Genomic DNA, 17,665 nt, shown 5'->3' with positions numbered 1-17,665 from the left:
GGTTTGGGAACGAGGCTAAGTGATTGGGATTTTGTTATTAATGCAAAAGATGTCCTGGAGAGTAATCGTGAATTGTGATTTATAATATGATCTTGGTTTTGTCTGAAATTAATAGGAATTTTCTGGCATTCACTTTTAAATATTTGTACATCGATTCCTATGGATATATTTGCAAAACTCATCTCCTTAGATGTATATGGTCAAAAATGTTTTTGTAGAGATTTATTTGCAAAGGAGGAAAAAGAAGCAGATATTTTTGCCAAAATTATAATATGCTCAGGATAATACTTATCAACTAACCAGAGCTTGTTGTTTATAAATATTTGCAAAAAGAACACCTTTATGATAAAAGGAATTGAATGAAGAATAAGAAGATGAGTGAAGATTTACTAGTTCATACATAAACCACTAGAATAACTCATATACTGATAGTATATACCAGGAAACTCAATTTGATTCCTCATAGCATATGTAATGAGAAAGTAGCAACTGTTTCTTTCATACAAAGTTATACAACTTCCAGTGTAGTAATAACATGAAACCAGGCTCTTCCAGGACGAGAGGAACAAAGCTGTGAACTGGACATGGATGTTGAACTTGTAATGGGAGTTTTAAGACCACCATGGTGCATCACCTGTTCTGAAATCAGTTTCAACCCAGGGTACAAATAGCACCTTGCCATCGTCAATGTCAGCATGAGCTAAAGCCAAGGACTGTTTAGATAGTAAAGGGGTCAATTAGCGCATTACAAAAAGGGCAAAAGATTACAAGATAATGGTGACTTAACAAGCTAAACAAAAGAAGGCAAAATAAACTGAAGGCCTTACCAGAGGTGCAGGTCCCCTCACAACCCTTCCTTGATTGTTGTATTGTGATCCATGACAAGGGCAGATAAATTTGTTCTCAGCAGCATTCCATGGTACGACACAACCAAGATGTGTGCAGACAGCATTGATTCCAAATGTTGCGAGAGTTCTGTCGCTCTCCACAACTAGATAGGTAGGATCTCCCTGCAGGAGTTAAGAAATTCCATCTATCAAGAAGAGTAAATCTTAAGTTCCCTTGAGAAAATAACGACAAAACTCGAAAGATGATTAGAATTCTGTACTTGAGCTTAATAGCAACATCAGTGGTTTTGATTGACTAAAACTTTCAATGGTATCCACAACTAGATTTTGCAATGATGGTTAAAAATGCAGAAAGATGCACATAGCATTGTAGTTGTACAATCTCATGTTTTAGTTAAACGAGCTTGTAGTAGCATAAAAGACAAGATAGTGGATTTCATGAGATTGTAGGCTACAGGGATATTTTGGAGCTCATTTTTCGGATTTTATACTATTACTTGAGATGCTCATGTTCTTCCCGTTATTGACCCGACAATCATATATTAGCACTGGTATCCAATAAACCATAGCAAAATGGGAAAAAAAAAATGTAACTGTATAGATAGTCTACCTTCAATCCTTGAGTAAGTGTTCTATCATTAGGTCCATGAGCCTTAAGCCATTCGGCTGCAACAACGTCATTTCCTAGTGCATCTTTTGCATAAGTTCCACTACCAGCTCCTCCCGTACTGTAGAGAATATTATCACACACTAAGCATAAGTATCGGGACTGAAATTATGAGATTATAAGCAGTGGATGTAACCAAGATCAGGGTACTACATGATTACATAATAATATTTCCAAGTTTAATTATATTCGCTGTGTATGAGGAAGTCTGTACATGATTCATCATGAATGGACACACACATATCCGCGTGCACGCGCACACATGCATGGAAGCATAGATATATATAAAAGGAGGGGAGAGCGAGAGATCATTCACCACCACTACTGTCTCTAAAATAGAATGAAAACAAAAGTGCAAATAATATGCAAATAAGACCTAATTTACATAATTAACAAAAAAACTTAATCTATCAGTAATAGCAATTAACAGCGCATTTTCACTTTCGACATGGGGGATATTCTTCCAAATGGGGAATTAAGTTAGATTTCTACATGAATCAATGGCAGATCTGATAAAAATTGTAACCAATCTACAGGAAAATTTTGAAACATATTGAGCCTCATATAAGATCCCACAAGTTTAAACAGATCAAAGATCAAGTGTTAGCAGGAATCTAATTCTTTAATTTGTGAAAATTCTATATTATATAATGCTAGGAGTGAAGAGCATAAACAAATCAACTAGCATAACACACAAGTACCCAAATCTACAAGCAAAAAGACAAGAAAAGTTCATTGTTCTAACCCTGGAGGAACAAAGAAGGAGGCATAGGGGACCAACATCCCTGCAGTGGGCAGAGACAGAGCTCCCAGCAGCAGAAGATTCATAAGCTCCCTCTTTCCCATATCGGGCACCCGGTCCGCTGGAATACTAGTTGCCTGGCAAGTAATCCTCCCTCTCTTTTCCTTTCCAAGTCCCAGACCTTTGATTGTCTTCCCCATAAGAGCTCGGGAAGGTGAAAATAAGCCATTTTTACCAGCACAAAGCTGCCAAACATAGAACAATCACAATAAGAATTCGACAGATTAAGCATCGAATTCCCTTCCAAAATAATATCTTTCATGTATTTCTCCCCATTTTAAAGCTAGAGAATGCTTAAAACTGTCAACTTGCAGAAGAATAGAGCTACTAATACTAGAAGAAGGGGAGTAGAAGAAGATTGAAGAAGAAAAGATGGGATCTTTCACACTTACCTGAGAAGGGTTGGCAGCGGTGGAGAGAGCTGCGGAAGCCATGGTGGTGAAATGGAGCTGCTTACCTCTTCCACAAGCTTAGAGATGAGTTTCTTTTAAACTGTGAGGTGGAGGGATGGGATAATTGGGTTGGATGGAGGATTTCGCTTGACGGGAAGTGATTGGGCTCAGACAGCCACACGTTTGAGATTGTGGAAGCTATTTGCCACGTCACCACCAGGGAGTTGGGGTTACCAATTTGCGTTTGGCAATGACTCTCGACCCAGTTGGATTCAAACCCAATGACTCGACCCAATTTAACCTGTGGGCTATTGTATTTTGCAGTCCTTCTAGACAAAAATTTTTATAGATAAGAAAAGGGAATGGATTACCACAAAAACAGAAAGAGAACATTTTCCAATATTTTCAAAATAGATACAATAACCATTTTGGATGTGACAACTATTAAATCCAAGCAAAACAAATCTAAGAGTTGTTTTAGAATGGCAAATTGATTAATGAGTGGAATCTAAACAATTACCTGTGGACATCTTGGCAACCAACTTTGATAAATTACAGAGGACCTCTTGTTGATCTTCCCTACTCCTGAAGCAAAAATTTGGTGATCCCATTAGTCCACACCAATCTTCTATCATATTGTAACTGATTCATTGGGTTTATTCTGCATTACCTACATCAATGATCTTGAGCTCATTTGCTTCAAGCGTACTACTTTCATGCAGAAAATATTTATCTATCCTTTCCCAGCAGTTTTACCTCAAATTGAATTGCCAATTTCTGTTCCAACCCAGCTATGACCAGTATTTTTGGAGACTCCTCTCTCCTTCATCAACTCCCTCACTTCATGGACACCTTCCCATTTCCCAGCTGCTGCAAGAGTGTTAGAGAAAGCCATGTAAGCCCCTGGTCTTCCATCTCTGCTCAACTCAAACACCTCTTTAGCTGCAGTGTTTGCCATCTCCACATTGCCATGAAGCCTTGATGCTCCAAGGAGTGCTGCCCATACATCGATGTTCGCCTTCTCAGGCATCCTTTTGATGAAGTTGTAAGCCTCTTCTAGATTTCCCATTCGCCCCAAGAGGTCTACCATGCAAGCATAGTGTTCCATTCGCAGCTTAAGCGCGTAATCCATCTCCATGCTTTGGAAAATCTCCTGGCCTTTTGACACTAATCCAGCATGCCCACAAGCTGATAAAGCACTCAAGAATGTTGCATGATTGGGCTTAACATTCTGAAAACTCTTCATCTCGTTAAAAAGTTTGATAGCATCGTGTGGAAATCCATTTTTCCCATACCCATCAATCATTGACGTCCAAGAAATGACATTCCTCTCCGCCATGCGGTCAAAGATCTTTCTTCCATCCTCAACTCTTCCACACTTGGAATACATGTCGATGAGTGCAGTCTCAGATTTTATGTGAGAAGAGAGATTGGTCTTGACGGTTTGGCAGTGCACCTGCTCTCCAATCTCCAGTGATGACAAGAGAGAGCAAGCTCCAAGCACACTAACAGTAGTTGAAATTGTAGGTCGAAAACTTAGCCTCTGCATCATCTTATAGACTTCAAGTGAATTTCCAGCAGTGTCCAACGTTCTGCTGTACCCTTCAATCATAGCATTAAAAACAACTGTATCCTTGTCTACCATCTTATCAAAAATTTCTTCAGCATCTCTAAATAACCCTTCATTCATATACCCAACGATCAAGGCAGTCGAACACACGAGACTCTTCTCTGGCATCATAGAAAAGACACTCCTGGCATAGCCCACCTTGACATTCTTCACATACGAGTCGATCAACACAGCGAAGAGCACATCATCTGGCTCAAACACCAATTTGACAATGTGGGCGTGAACCTGTCTCGCTAGATTTAGGGAAACCAGCACTGCAGACAACTTCAGGACCATCGACAAGGTGAAACCATCTGGTCTTCCATTAGAAAATGTGAGTTGTCGGACAAATTCCAGCGATTCTTCAGCGAGTCCTGCTTTGACATAGCCAGCAAGTATGTAGTTATAAGCGGAAAGAGTTGGGGTCGGCATTCTATCGAACACATTGCGCGCATTGAGCAAGGAGCCGCATTTAAGGTGGAGGATGAGGAGCTTGATTGATACGTTGGTATTAGGCTCGAAACCGGACTTGAGGATTTGAGCATGGAGGGTTTGGCCTCTGGAGGGGGAATTGGAGTCGATGAAGTGCTGAAGAATTGAAGGTAGACTATGGAAGATATGGGGGTAGTTCGGGAAGTAGTTGGTTCTGGTTGGGAGGGAGAGGTGCTTTAGAATTCGCACCATCTTTCATCTTCTCGTTTGGGATCGAAGTATTTCAACTTTCAAATTCATATATTGATTTATGAAAAATTATCCAACATGATTATTTATCCGAAAATTCAAAGTGATTTATAAATATTTTTCTTATTATTATCTTACTAAGAAAATGTTTCAATTACTTGTAACGTATTTTTCACTTCCATCTATTGGAAATTATCAATGCTATTTTTATTAAACACCTAACATTTATAATTTCTTATTTACTTATATACCAGTCTAAAGTTGATATTAGCATGTAGGTCCCTCAAATATATGCATAACATATTCTAAAGTTCATAAGGTCTTTTTTTTTTGCATAACATATACAAATGAGGCAGCATATATGCAAATAAGGGATTATTTAAGGTTATACATGCACAAAAAAAAAAAAACTTTTTCATGAATTTATATTACTAGGTGAACCGGGCCTGAACGATCTCATATAGGCTTTGCTTTGGCCCACCAAACCCAAGTTCGAGCCCAAACGGATCAGTATATAATATAAGCCATGGGATCCAAATAGATTGTCCAAGGAATTGAATCCGTGAATGTTTTTAATTTTTAATTTTTAATTAGAATTTAATGATGTTCTAGTTAAATAGATATTGTTGGAATCTTATATAATATTTATATGAGCCCCCTTTAACCAGCACTATTTATTAACCAAATAATTTCTGATTTTAAGGGTAGCTTTGGTTATCTCAAATGAACGAAATAATGTTATTTTTAATGTGTTTTTTTTTTCGTGTAATTTAAAGAAACTTCATCTATGCACTTGAACACAAAATTTTACTTTATAGATGTCATAATAATATAATATAGCTTTTCAAGTAATAAGTCAGGCTCGTCTCCACATCAGCGCACCATGATTCCTGAACTTTTGGTGAGAAAGAAAAAGAGAGGAAGGATTCATATTTTTTTTTTGCTCAATGTTGGTTTTTCATTTAGAGTTGTGTTATGGTGGCTTGATAAATAACATGAGTAGGAAAATATGGCGATGATCTTTTAACACAAGTCCATACTTAGGGTTTTACTTCGTTTATATTTGTCATTGTCTTACCCTTAGGCTCATTACCTTTATATATATATATATACCCTTGTATTCAGGTAGGCAGAGATTCAAATCGAAGAACTAATCTCTTCAGAAAGTGAGAGTACGAGTGCGTCATCTTTCCTTCTTAAAACTTAGGCGAGATCCTGGGTACCCTTTTGAGAGTATAATTTGGTGTGACGATAAACTTATCCCAAATGCCATGGATTCAAAATTTAACAACAATTTAATCATAAAATAATGGTACGAATGAATCTTGATGCATCACAACCTGTTATTGGATTACCCTGAGTTTGGATTGGGTCAAATTTAGATCGGATTATAATAATATAAATATGAACATAATTTATTTATTAGATGAGTTAAAATTTCTAAATACGAATATGATTCATTTATCGTGACATATTTTTTTCTTAATTTTATAAACGAGTGATTTAGGTGATAAATATATTACTTGGGTGATAAATAAGTTATTCAAATGATAAATACGTTATTTGGGTGATAAATAAATTATTCAAGACTATGTCATAAATGTATTGGTGGTTTGGATCATAAACAAGTTATATTAATCATAATAGGATTATCATGTCATAAATATGCTGATGGGTTAGGTCGCAAATGAATGCGACTTGATTGGGTTAGATAAACCCATTTATAATCCGAATCCGATTGAACTAACCTCAAACATATTTAAAAGTCGAAAGCCGTAAAACACTAAAGAACTAATGAACTTGTTTTTTATACTAATGACCTAAAGCGATGCCACCTCTATATTAGAGTATGTCTTGTTCTCATGCCACTCTAGTTTTCAAGTTTTGAATTTTGATAAACTATTTGGCAAAAAAAAAAAAAAAGGAACTATTTCATGGGCCTGTTTCAGCCCTACAGATCTTTTGGGCCTCTCCAAGATCCCCTTTCTCTCTCTCTTCCTCTCTCTCTCTCTCTCAGCCTCATTCATTAGTATGGCAGCCATATGGGGACCAATTGATGGTGTAGACAAAAGGTGTAGGACAATAATTATGCTATCTGCATGGGGAGAAAGGCGTGAGAGCTTGCACCCCCCATGCACTCATATGCCAACCTCTAATAGACTTAGCCATGATCACCTTGCCTTCAACTCCTACACTAATAATAACACCACCACCACCATTTGTATCATTCCCAGCGTGCATACCCCCTTTGCCTTTTTATTTGACTGCCAGATCTTGCCCTGCCACCAATTCATCTGCCAAACCCCTAAGCCCATCCATCCCTCAGAGGTGATCAGGAGGATGATGTTAATAAAACCCACACACAAAAGAAGGAGAAAAGAATTACACAAGGGACATAAAGACTTAAAGGAGGAGGAAAAGTTAAAGACCCCCTCCCTCCCTCCCTTCCCATCCCAATGAGTGGAGATGGAGAGTTCCTCTTCCTTGCCCTTTGGCCCCTAGGCCACAATTAGCTTTAGTCTTTCTCTTGCATCCATGCAGTAGAGAATCCATAAAAGAAGTGAGATGCAAAGGAGGAATTGGTTGAGGTGCCTTCTTTCTTTTTCTTTTGTTTTTTAACCCCATTCCATCTTCTAATAGTATTAATAGATGCAATAAAATAAGTGGAGTTGGACAAAACCATGGCAATGCTAAGAGGAACAAGCTCTAGTGTAAGAAGATTATACTTATCGATTGAGAAAAAATAGATGGAATAAAATTCAGAAATAAAGAAGTAGACAACAAGAACAAAAATATTGCTATGTAGTTCCATCAAAGTGACATACTTAGTGCACATAATTGATTATGTTATCAAGTGATAAACAAACAATCAAACAAACAAATGATTGCGAACCTTTACCTTGGCAAATTTTTTTTTGGAAAAGATTAGACAGCCGTGAATGTGATTAAGCTAAGGAAGCTTTTGGAATGTTCTCTGGGGTCTCCTGTGTCTACCCTTGGCACAACAGTACTTGATGGAAATCACAGATGGGTCACCCCATGGAATGCTTCTACACCAACACGTAATTAGTATCCTGTAAAACATTCTCACGGGTATAATCATAGTCTATCATTAATTAGACAAAGCCCTGCAGTTTTTGAAGTCTTTCATATGAACTTACCCCCACTGGATGGGTCCAAACTCCAAAGTTCAATTTCTGAAACTAGAGATTGCTATTGCTTTCACTCCAGAAGTCCAGATAGATGTATTTGCAAACATCTCTATCTGTTTCAATGAGAGAAACTAACAAAAGGTAGAAAAAAATTAGCATGTACCCATCAAATAATCAATCTAAAATTCTAAACTTTTGTTCAAGGTGACAATTTGTACTTGACTTTTTCAAAATTTAGATAATTGACCCCCTATAATTGAATTTGATACTCGTTTGACATGACATGTATGTCAGGTTAAGCTAGCTCATTTGGCACATGCTTTTCTCATAGCCCAGCACGTTATGAACTGCATTTTGATACCATTCGAAACGGTACATGTCATGGTTTAACAGTAACCATAAGCAAAACACAAGGTTAATTACTACTAATGCAAATGCATGAAGCTAGCATATGAATCTAGACAATTATCTAAGGGTTGAGATGGGCAGATGTCAAAGTACTCATCTTTCAATAGGTTGTTCCTTTGGTGGCAAACCTAAAGACTTAAATCAAAAGTCCTGAGAACAAAGCAACATGTGGCACTCCTTTATTCGCCACAATGACCCCTGGCTGCCTCTTTTAGGCATCCTTCCAAAGCAACCTCCCTCACATGGGATGGCTCCTAGTAACCAGCCTTGCTATAGAAGAGGGAGAATGTCTCAAACCAAGCTCTTTTTGCAAGGAAAATCTCTGATGATTTGGGTGACATCCCTTTTGCTCACTCTTGTAGATCCGAATTGGATGCGTGTGATTAGAAGCCATGTTTGCAGTCCCCTTTCCCCACCCAGCCCCCTCCATGGATAGCTTTCCACAGCTGAGGAGAAAAGATTTTGCAGGGATGTGGCATAGGATTTTGCAGGTGAGATCTGCACCAGAAGCCAAAGGGGCTGGGCAATTAGAACAGATCCACTTGTCCTTGTGTCCTGGATCAATGGAACATGACAAAAGAGATGCCCAATGGCCTGTGACAATACAATAGATGGATGCATTCCCATGTTCCACTCGTAAACCACACTGTTTCTTGTTTTCTTCAATAAGCTGGCAATGCATAACCAAACACTGTAAGTCCAGTCAAGAAATTCAAGAAGAAAAACAGCTTCCGTAGGCAAATTCTCTTTCTTGCTTCGGATTTGAACAAAAGAAACTCATGACATGTGCAAGCTCAAGTTGTTAATTGATTCATCTATTCTAAAAGCTTAAGCCCATATTGAATGATAATTTTCTTTTTAATATTCTAACAAATATGCCTCACTTCTAGTTCAAATATTTTAAAAGTCTGATCTAACAAATAAATTAGAATTAAATGGATAGAGATTTTATATTTTAAATAACAGGTAGACGGTAGACCTGATGAAAGTTTTATTCTTTTGCACTATAACATAGATGGGCAAGAGATAACATAGATTAGACGACCATGGTTAGCTGATCGATTTGTAGATTGATCAGCAACTACTCAAGCAATCACTCTTAAGCCTGAGAAGGGTTTGAAAATATTTGAGAGCCTCAAATTAGATAAATCCTAATCGTAGGAAACTTCTACATCAGATGCATGGCATATTTCTACTGATCATATTGAGTACGAAGTCATTTAATCCTATCAATGTTGGTCTAAGTTTTACACAAGGAAGTTGTAGCACAATATTCACAATAATAAGGAAAAGGGGAGAAAAAACATTCTATTCTAAACTCTCATGCTTGGGCCCTAGCTCTGCTATGTTTTGGCATAGACTCTTCTAACCCTCCGCTAGAGATTTCTCCTCACCATTGCCTGCGAGCATTTCCCCTCCCTTCTCCTAGTCTGAGTGGCTAGGAGAGGAAAGTGGCCTTCCTTTTTTTTCTTTCCCATTTCTTCTTGTCCTCTCTCCCTTATAATGTGTTATGAACTAGATTTGGAATGATTTGTTTATAAGAAAATTCTAAAACTTTTATAAATGATACTCTTGTAAGTCACGGATCTAACGGCTTTGGAATGAGATAATTTCGATGTCGGAGTGAAAAAATATTAATAAAATAGTGAAGGAAGGTCCAAACTAAACGAGAATTCTAATGTTGCAACGATCATTGGAGGGTGGCAGATGACCGTGGGAGTTGTGGAGGTTAGTCGTATGAGTATGTAGCTCGTGGAGGAAGATAGTGGCTAGGATTTGAAAGTAATATTAGAGTTTTTATGCTAGATCTACTATTAGAAAAATACACAACTATAATGTTAGTTTTCTATAGATTATGACTAAACTGCTTCAAGATACAATTCATATTGAGAGGAAGCTAAAAATATCTAGCCAATAAAGCGTGTCATGGGTGCTTTCTCTTTCATATCTTATATGTCTGCCTAAAGACTTGATGCTTATTTTTCTTATATCAATGATAGAGGGGTTCTTTAAAATATTTTCTCTTTTCTTTTGTGTATCAAACTTATAAAAACATGATTGAAATCGATAAACTTATCCGCCTAAGTTATTCATTAAAGAAAAAAGAAGTAAAGGAGATGAAAAGCATTCCTTTGTTCTTTTTTTTTTTTTCCTCTCTTTCTTGAGATTAATAAAAAGAAAAAGCTGAAGAGTGACTAGAGTTGCATAAGAGTTATATGCTAGCACTACAAATCGCAACTTCAACTCATAAGGCATTATAAAACTCAACTCCCCCAAGTAGCACATTTAATGTGAGGTTATTGTGAATCAACAGTAAATTCAAGCCGTACGCAACAAGCACAGTGGTTTGGATCAAGACAGGGAGAACAACACTATAACAATTAACAAGAAACAGTACGTACTCCAAAAGTTACCTAGATATATAATTACACACGGACTTAGGCAAGTGTTAGGAGACTAAGGCTTGGTAAACTTAAACTAGTAGGCTGCTTCCTAGTGTGGAAACGCTCTCTAGGAAATAGGCTTGGGAAAATGCAATTGCTAAGTTTTCCATGGTTAGTTTACGGAGCTCAAAAATTGGCACATAAATTTTCACGACTAGAAATTTTAGTTAAAAACTTACGAGGTGCTCCCATGTGAAAGGATCTCCAAATGCCAGTAGAGACTGTAGAGTACTTCCATGGCTTACCTCACTGCTTAATCCGTATGCATCTCTGTGCTGGAAATTAAAAGAAAATCACAAAATTAATATCTACTTTATTGTATAAATTAGAGAAAAAGCTAACAACTTTGCATATATGTTAGTTCACAAAGCTCATGACTCTGGTTGTAGAGCTATCCTCTGTAAATCTTTCTGAAATGATTTACACTGTCTTTTTTTTTAATCTCTTGTCAATATACCTATCTCTTCTCTTCTCTCTCTCTCCTCTCTAGTGGTTCCTCTTTTTACTATACCTGAGAGACCCATGAAGAAACTCAATGACTGCCCGGTCTTTCCTTGCTCTCCTTTCCACTCTCATTGCGCTGCCACTCCTCAGCCACACCATGTCCATGACTAAGTAAATAGTTTTGAACCCTTGTCGCATCCAACGAGCACCTTCTTCTATACCAAACTTGTTACTGATGGTGAATTTGCATTACTCATGTAGTGGGTTCAATTTTTTGGGTGAAATTAATGTAGTGTTCAAATTAGTGGTGAAGTTATATGGCTTAGGTTTGAATTATTACTTGCCGGCTTACAAGATTGATTGCAAGCTTATAAGCCTGTAAGCCTACAAATCAGCTTAAATACAAGTTTTTAAACTCGTTTAAAAACATGCAAACTATAAATAAGTTTAAAACACAATTGCTTGCTGACTTATAAGAGCAGCTGCAGGCTCGTAAGCTCGTAGATCATCTTAAATATAAACCTTTAAACTAGCATAAAAATACACAAGAAAAAATAAAACTCATAAAAGGCACTTTTTTGAGATAATTTATAGTTATTGAAGGTTAATTTTAATAAGAATATTTTTGATACTAACATTTTTAAAAAAGCCAACAGGTATTTTAGTTCTTTTATATCCTTAATTTCTCTCTAAAATTAGTATTTTAGAAGTAATAATTATACTCTTACCCTAGTTCACAATCAGACATCCAATTTTCTTTAATTAATTTAAGATATTTTTAAAAAATAAGTCTAGCTAATCACATTCAAGTACTATACTCATTCCAAATGGATCTAAAGTAATATATTAAGCCACTTTGGAAACAATTAATTCTCAAAAGCAGCAATTTTATATGCATAGCTAACAACTTAAAAACAATACATAACAACACTGAAAAAATATCCAAGAATCACTTAACTTTGATGACAAATCACTTTAATCTAAATAAAATTTTACTTATTTCTCTTCTCTAAAATTTTTTCGCCTCACCTATTTATTAAAGATGACGGACTATAGTTTACTCCCTCATGATTTTGATCAATTTCAACTTATAATTATATAATTTACACTTAAGCACTTAGCCCTTGTGTAGTTCAGATTAAATTACAACCATTAGATTTTTTATTCAAAACTAACATTCAAATGACAACATTTTCTATAAAAACTAAAGATTAAAATGACAAAATTTTGTGTACCATCATTAGCACTAATATTTTCATCATACGCAAATTGTTAAATAGCCAAAATACCACTATCATCATCAAATCAGACTATCGAGGAATAATAAGTTTTTTTTATATCTCTTTATTAACAATTGATTAACACTTATAACTTAAGATATATGTAAACTATACTTGACCCAATTAAATAACATTGTAAACTAACCCAATTTGCAGAATAAGTCAAGCTCTCTCTTTGACAAAAATATTTTACAAAGGGAAGGAAAGGATAAGGATTAAGGATGCATAGCAGTTGTAGAAACAAGGGTATTCCAGTAAAAGTGCAGTTCGCGAGGTACTTACCGTTGGCGGTCCAGGGAGTCAAAACGGAAAGCGTTTCGAAAACGGAATCCAATTTCACGCGCGTCGGATAACAACGATAACCGCCATCTTCTCTTCTCCTCTTCTCTACCGCCTGACTCAAGTACAGACACTCGGATTCGGATCTTGACTTACGGCCCAAGATCCGCTCCGTATGACGCCACTGCCACCTCTGACACCTGCGACATCTCAATGCCTCCTCTCTCTCTCTCTCCCTCTCTCTCAAATCACACAACGCTCTGCTGCTGTTTCTTCTTGCTCTTCTAATATAATCTTAAAAAAGATCTCGAAAGACCAAAGTTTTATACCATTTAAACTCGCATTGGGAGACCCCTAAAGGCAAAAGGATGCTCTGCTCTAAGGACTGTGGAGTGAAGTAGAAGTCTCTTCTCTCAGATCTTTATAAAGCAATCCAATCCCCATCTCCTTTCTCCTCTCTCTCTCTCTTTCTCTCTCTCTCTCTCTCTCCACAACAATGGCTTTCCCTCTCATCTCCTTCTCCTCTACCTGAGCTCCATCTTTCTTAACCCTTGTCATTTCTGGAAGCGTAGATAGAGAAAGAGTGATATCAATGGACTTCGATCTCGAGAACCCTTTCACCAGCTCCGATGACTCGATCACGGCGCTCTTCGCGGCGGAGTCCGACCACTGCCTCGTCGTCGGCGATGGCGCCGATCTCCCCATTCGCCGCGATGCCGTAGCCTTGATCCTCCAGGTAATCGAAGGGAAGAAATCCGAACACCATTATGTAACAATCAAATCGATTTGATTTATTTCTCGCCCTGTTCCATTGGATCTGCACAGGCTCAGTTTAGCTGCGGTCTGGATCCCTTCGTGACCTACCTTGCCATCAACTACGTCGATCGGTTCCTCTGCAAGCAAGAAATCCCGGTAAATTTTGCTCACAATGGCAAAAGAAAAAAAAATGTTACGATCTAATCGAGTTTTCACCATCCAAATCGGGCATAACAATTCGATCTTCCGTTGCACTGTAACAGAGGGGAAAGCCATGGGTGGTTCGCCTCCTCGCCGTCTCCTGTCTCTCCCTCGCCTCCAAGATGAAGCGCGCCGGCTTCTGCCTCGCCGATTTCCAGGTCGCTACTTCGATCCCTTGATCTCTATCCCATTTTTATTTATTTTTACTATTTTTCTAATTTTTGATCCGTTTCCAGGGAGACGAGGGTTTAATCTTCGACTCCCAGACGATCCATCGCATGGAGCTTCTCGTGCTCGGCGCTCTCGACTGGAGGATGCGATCCATCACTCCTTTCTCCTTCCTCCGCTTCTTCCTCGGCTTCTTCTCCCCTCCCCAACCCCATCTCCTCCACGCCCTCAAGTCTCGCGCCTCGGAGATCGTGTTCAAGGCCCAAAGCGGTACCAAAACCCCTACAACACTATATCGTTTCCTCGAATTTTTGGCGATTTTTTCAGCAACTCTTGTCGAATAATCTGTTTGAAAATTGGAACAGAGATAAAGATGCTCGAATTCGAGCCTTCGTTGATCGCCGCGTCGGCTCTCCTCTCCGCCGCCTACGAGCTCTTTCCGATCCAATTCCCCGCCTTCCGCTCCAAAATCTCCTCCTGTGAATTTGTAAATAAAGTAAACATTTCTATTTTCGCTTCTTCCTCATCCGTTGTTTGAAATTTTAAATTACTAATTTTGGTGCGTTTTTGGGGGGGTTGTTTTGGTCATTGCGAAGGAGAGGTTCTTCCAGTGCTGCAATGCGATCGGGGAGATGGCGATGGGCTGCTGCTTCGATCCGACGGCCGAGATGGTCTCCAGCACCGACACCCCGGTAACTGTATTCGGCCTCCACTCCACGAGTTCCGAGAGCGAGAGGACCGTCGGATCCACCGATTGAAACAAAAAACGAAATGAGATCCGACGGTGGAAAAATGGTTGGTTCCTCTTTTTGTTCTTTTCTTTTCTTTTCCTTTTCTTTTTAATTTCCTATCGCGGGATATGGTCATATGGAGGCCAAGAGCTAAAAGGGGCCAAAAGTAGTTATGGTGGCTATTTTCTCTTTATTGTCATGCAATATATGAGTTATATGATAATAAATAAATTTAAAAAGGAGCGAAAAAGAAAATTACTTTTGTTTCTAATACATCGTATACGACCTACAGTATTTGTTTTTTGAGTTAGTATGATTTTAGTTATAAATTATCTTAATATAAGGTCCTAAGCGAAAATTTCTCGAGTTCGTTACTTATTAGTGAGAAAAAGGACGCATGGGGTCAACGAAATGGTACGGGGACCGATACGTGTCGAACTGGGGAGAAGTCGACAGAGGCGTACAAATCCTCCGATGGTCGGACGTGTTGGCTCAGTGGACCTGTCCTTCGGCGACGCGTGTACTAATGGTTTAATGTGCTTGGTCGGGAAGTACGTATACATATATATATATCAACGAGTATTGGCATGCATTGCTGCATGGGGATTCTGCTTCTTTGCGTGTGGGAAGTATGAAGATATCTCATACACATCTATATGACTTGAAAACATAATTACCGAGCTGGATTTTGTGGATTTCCACAAACACACTCAGTCTATATATCTATAAAGCAAGAGAAATTATTGATCATTGGAAAAGAGAGAATTTTTAGATATATAGCCAGCCATACATGGGCAATAATTGATGCGTCTGCCATACTCCACTCCCCATTTTGGATAGAATACTGCTATGGTTTTCTTAATTAGTTTCCATAGCATTCATGCACAAGTTATATACGTATATTAAAGTATGCTACCATTATTGTTTATATCTATATATATATATATTCCATACGTTACGAGTCATTTGAACATCCGGAGTCCAATTCAAACTTCGTAGTACCAGGTCCTCTCTCTCTCTCTCTCTCTCTCTCTCTCTCTCTCTCTCTCTCTCTCTCTCTCTCTCTCTCTATATATATATATAGATAGATATGTGAAACATTATTAGAAGTATGAATAGTAGAAGTATGAATAGTAGTGACGGCTTTCTCATTTATTTATTTTTGGTTGCGAGAAGTGTTAATGTGTGACATAATTAATTTAATCTACGGTGTGTGAAATGTAATCAGCCCGGAATCGAGCAAAGTAGTTAAGAAATTAATGTTGTAGGCCACCACACGCAAATTAAAGGCTGTTGAGAGAACGTTAATGCTCTTAAAGATGTGGTCGTAGATTATGAAAAGCCCGCAGGGCTTTTAATTCCTTGTAGAGCTTTCTTTACTCCACTTGGCTTATTAATTGCTACCAAGGTGTCAGAACATTCTAAACACCAACAAGCTTCTTATTAAAACCTATACCAAATACACTGTAGTAAATTCTAATTTACTCAGACAGTTACCTTAACTAACAATATATATATTATTTAAATAATATAAGGGTGTGGTTCAAACTTGGCTCGATAAGCAATCGTAATCGATTTGTTGGTTTAGACTCGAAATTATTTTCAAAGCTTGATAGTAGGTTGTGCTTGCTCAAGCTCGGATTGATAAGGCTCAAAAGTACAAACATAAAGTTAAGAATTATCTATCTAAAGTTTCCCACTTACTCTTCTAATCAATTTTATTTAATTCAAGACATAGCTTAACCAGAGCTTGGCTCAATCAATCTCGGTTCAGGTACACTCCAATTAAGAGTATAGCCTCGTCGATATTCTCTATTCACAATGACATCCTCTCTCTCTCTCTAAAAAGAAAAGAAAAAAAAGAAAAGAAAAGAAAAGAAAAGAAAATTTTACAAAAAGTCAAAACTATGCACACGATGGTCATGTGGTTTTGTTTCCATAGATCGGCTATAAGCTCAAGAATCGAACCCACAATTTTTGAGTTTAGGGTTTATGCTGATGCGAACTGAGTTAGATCGAATCGCATCAAAGGGAGATTGGGCTCAATGGATTGAGTCTAATTATCTTATTTAATTATTTGGTTTAGTTAGAGTTTTAGCAAGTTAAGATTTTATTTAATTAACTAAATCCAACTATGCGCAATTTTGGGAAAATATTTGCAGAATATTCTACATATATCCAAATAATATCAAACTAGTTCGATAAGTTCATAAACCTCCAGATCTACGACTTTGATATTCATGACTTCTCCAGATTCAGAATTTATCTGCGAACAAACAAATGGTTAATCCAAGAAGATAAGAAAGACTAGTTTAGTTGGTTTGTTAGGGTTTTAACTTAATTGTTGATTTGTTAAGATTTGTTAGAGTTGTTTAATTTAGTTGATGAGTCCTAGAGTGAGCCTCTATATATATGTAGAGAAAACCCTAATTGGAATATGATGATGATATTATTAGAATTGACTTTAGCCTTATCTCCTTCTCTACTTGACTTTAGCCATTGGCGTCCTCACCGCCCAAGTCTTTCGTCAGCCTTTTCCAACCTCTAACTATCCTCTTCCATAACAACTTCTCCCCATTCACACCAAGAACTAAACCTAGCATCCATCTAGCCATTGGAGGGCTATCAAGTACCTTCGACCACTGTTTAGTCGATATCTTGAGCTCTAACCGTCCGAATCCCGTGATCTTAGATTCGTTGGAAAACATATGCACGGTCACCTGTAACATTTGGTGAAAGTTTTATGCACTTGGATGCCTTTTTTCTTGATAATTGAATAATTGATGAGCACCTAATTTAGAGG

The 17,665-nt window shown here is 37.7% G+C and overlaps 3 protein-coding genes and 1 long non-coding RNA gene across 4 annotated transcripts; 1 reads left to right on the top strand and 3 right to left on the bottom strand.

Annotated features, from left to right (window-relative positions):
* Positions 1 to 436: 436 nt before the first annotated feature.
* On the bottom strand, positions 437 to 2,920 carry LOC140797003 (cytochrome b6-f complex iron-sulfur subunit, chloroplastic). The gene is made up of 5 exons (XM_073150240.1): positions 2,710 to 2,920; positions 2,261 to 2,502; positions 1,459 to 1,576; positions 828 to 1,010; positions 437 to 713 (listed from the first exon to the last, which is right to left on the bottom strand). The coding sequence occupies exons 1-5, from the start codon at positions 2,749 to 2,751 to the stop codon at positions 612 to 614; spliced, it is 687 nt and encodes a 228-aa protein (XP_073006341.1). The 5' UTR covers positions 2,752 to 2,920; the 3' UTR covers positions 437 to 611.
* Positions 2,921 to 3,466: 546 nt separating this feature from the next.
* Positions 3,467 to 5,010, bottom strand: LOC140797002 (pentatricopeptide repeat-containing protein At1g28690, mitochondrial). The gene has a single exon (XM_073150239.1). The coding sequence runs from the start codon at positions 5,000 to 5,002 to the stop codon at positions 3,467 to 3,469; it is 1,536 nt and encodes a 511-aa protein (XP_073006340.1). The 5' UTR covers positions 5,003 to 5,010.
* Positions 5,011 to 7,784: 2,774 nt separating this feature from the next.
* LOC140795922 (uncharacterized) lies at positions 7,785 to 14,121 on the bottom strand. The gene is made up of 5 exons (XR_012110392.1): positions 13,979 to 14,121; positions 13,010 to 13,899; positions 11,183 to 11,278; positions 8,161 to 9,229; positions 7,785 to 8,073 (listed from the first exon to the last, which is right to left on the bottom strand). It is a non-coding gene; the product is annotated as an uncharacterized lncRNA (long non-coding RNA).
* On the top strand, positions 13,599 to 15,133 carry LOC140795921 (cyclin-D6-1). The gene is made up of 6 exons (XM_073148743.1): positions 13,599 to 13,742; positions 13,832 to 13,918; positions 14,026 to 14,121; positions 14,200 to 14,401; positions 14,497 to 14,627; positions 14,728 to 15,133. Exons 1-6 carry the CDS (start codon positions 13,599 to 13,601, stop codon positions 14,887 to 14,889), a joined length of 822 nt encoding a protein of 273 aa, XP_073004844.1. The 3' UTR covers positions 14,890 to 15,133.
* The last annotated feature ends 2,532 nt before the right edge of the window (positions 15,134 to 17,665 follow it).

The sequence above is a fragment of the Typha latifolia genome, chromosome 10, assembly GCF_019914945.1.
Source record: "Typha latifolia isolate L0001 chromosome 10, TyphaL0001v2, whole genome shotgun sequence".
In the NCBI taxonomy this organism is placed as follows: Eukaryota; Viridiplantae; Streptophyta; class Magnoliopsida; order Poales; family Typhaceae; genus Typha; species Typha latifolia.
The sequence above is the reverse complement of the archived record's forward strand: the minus strand, read 5'-3'. Positions and strand labels throughout refer to the sequence as shown.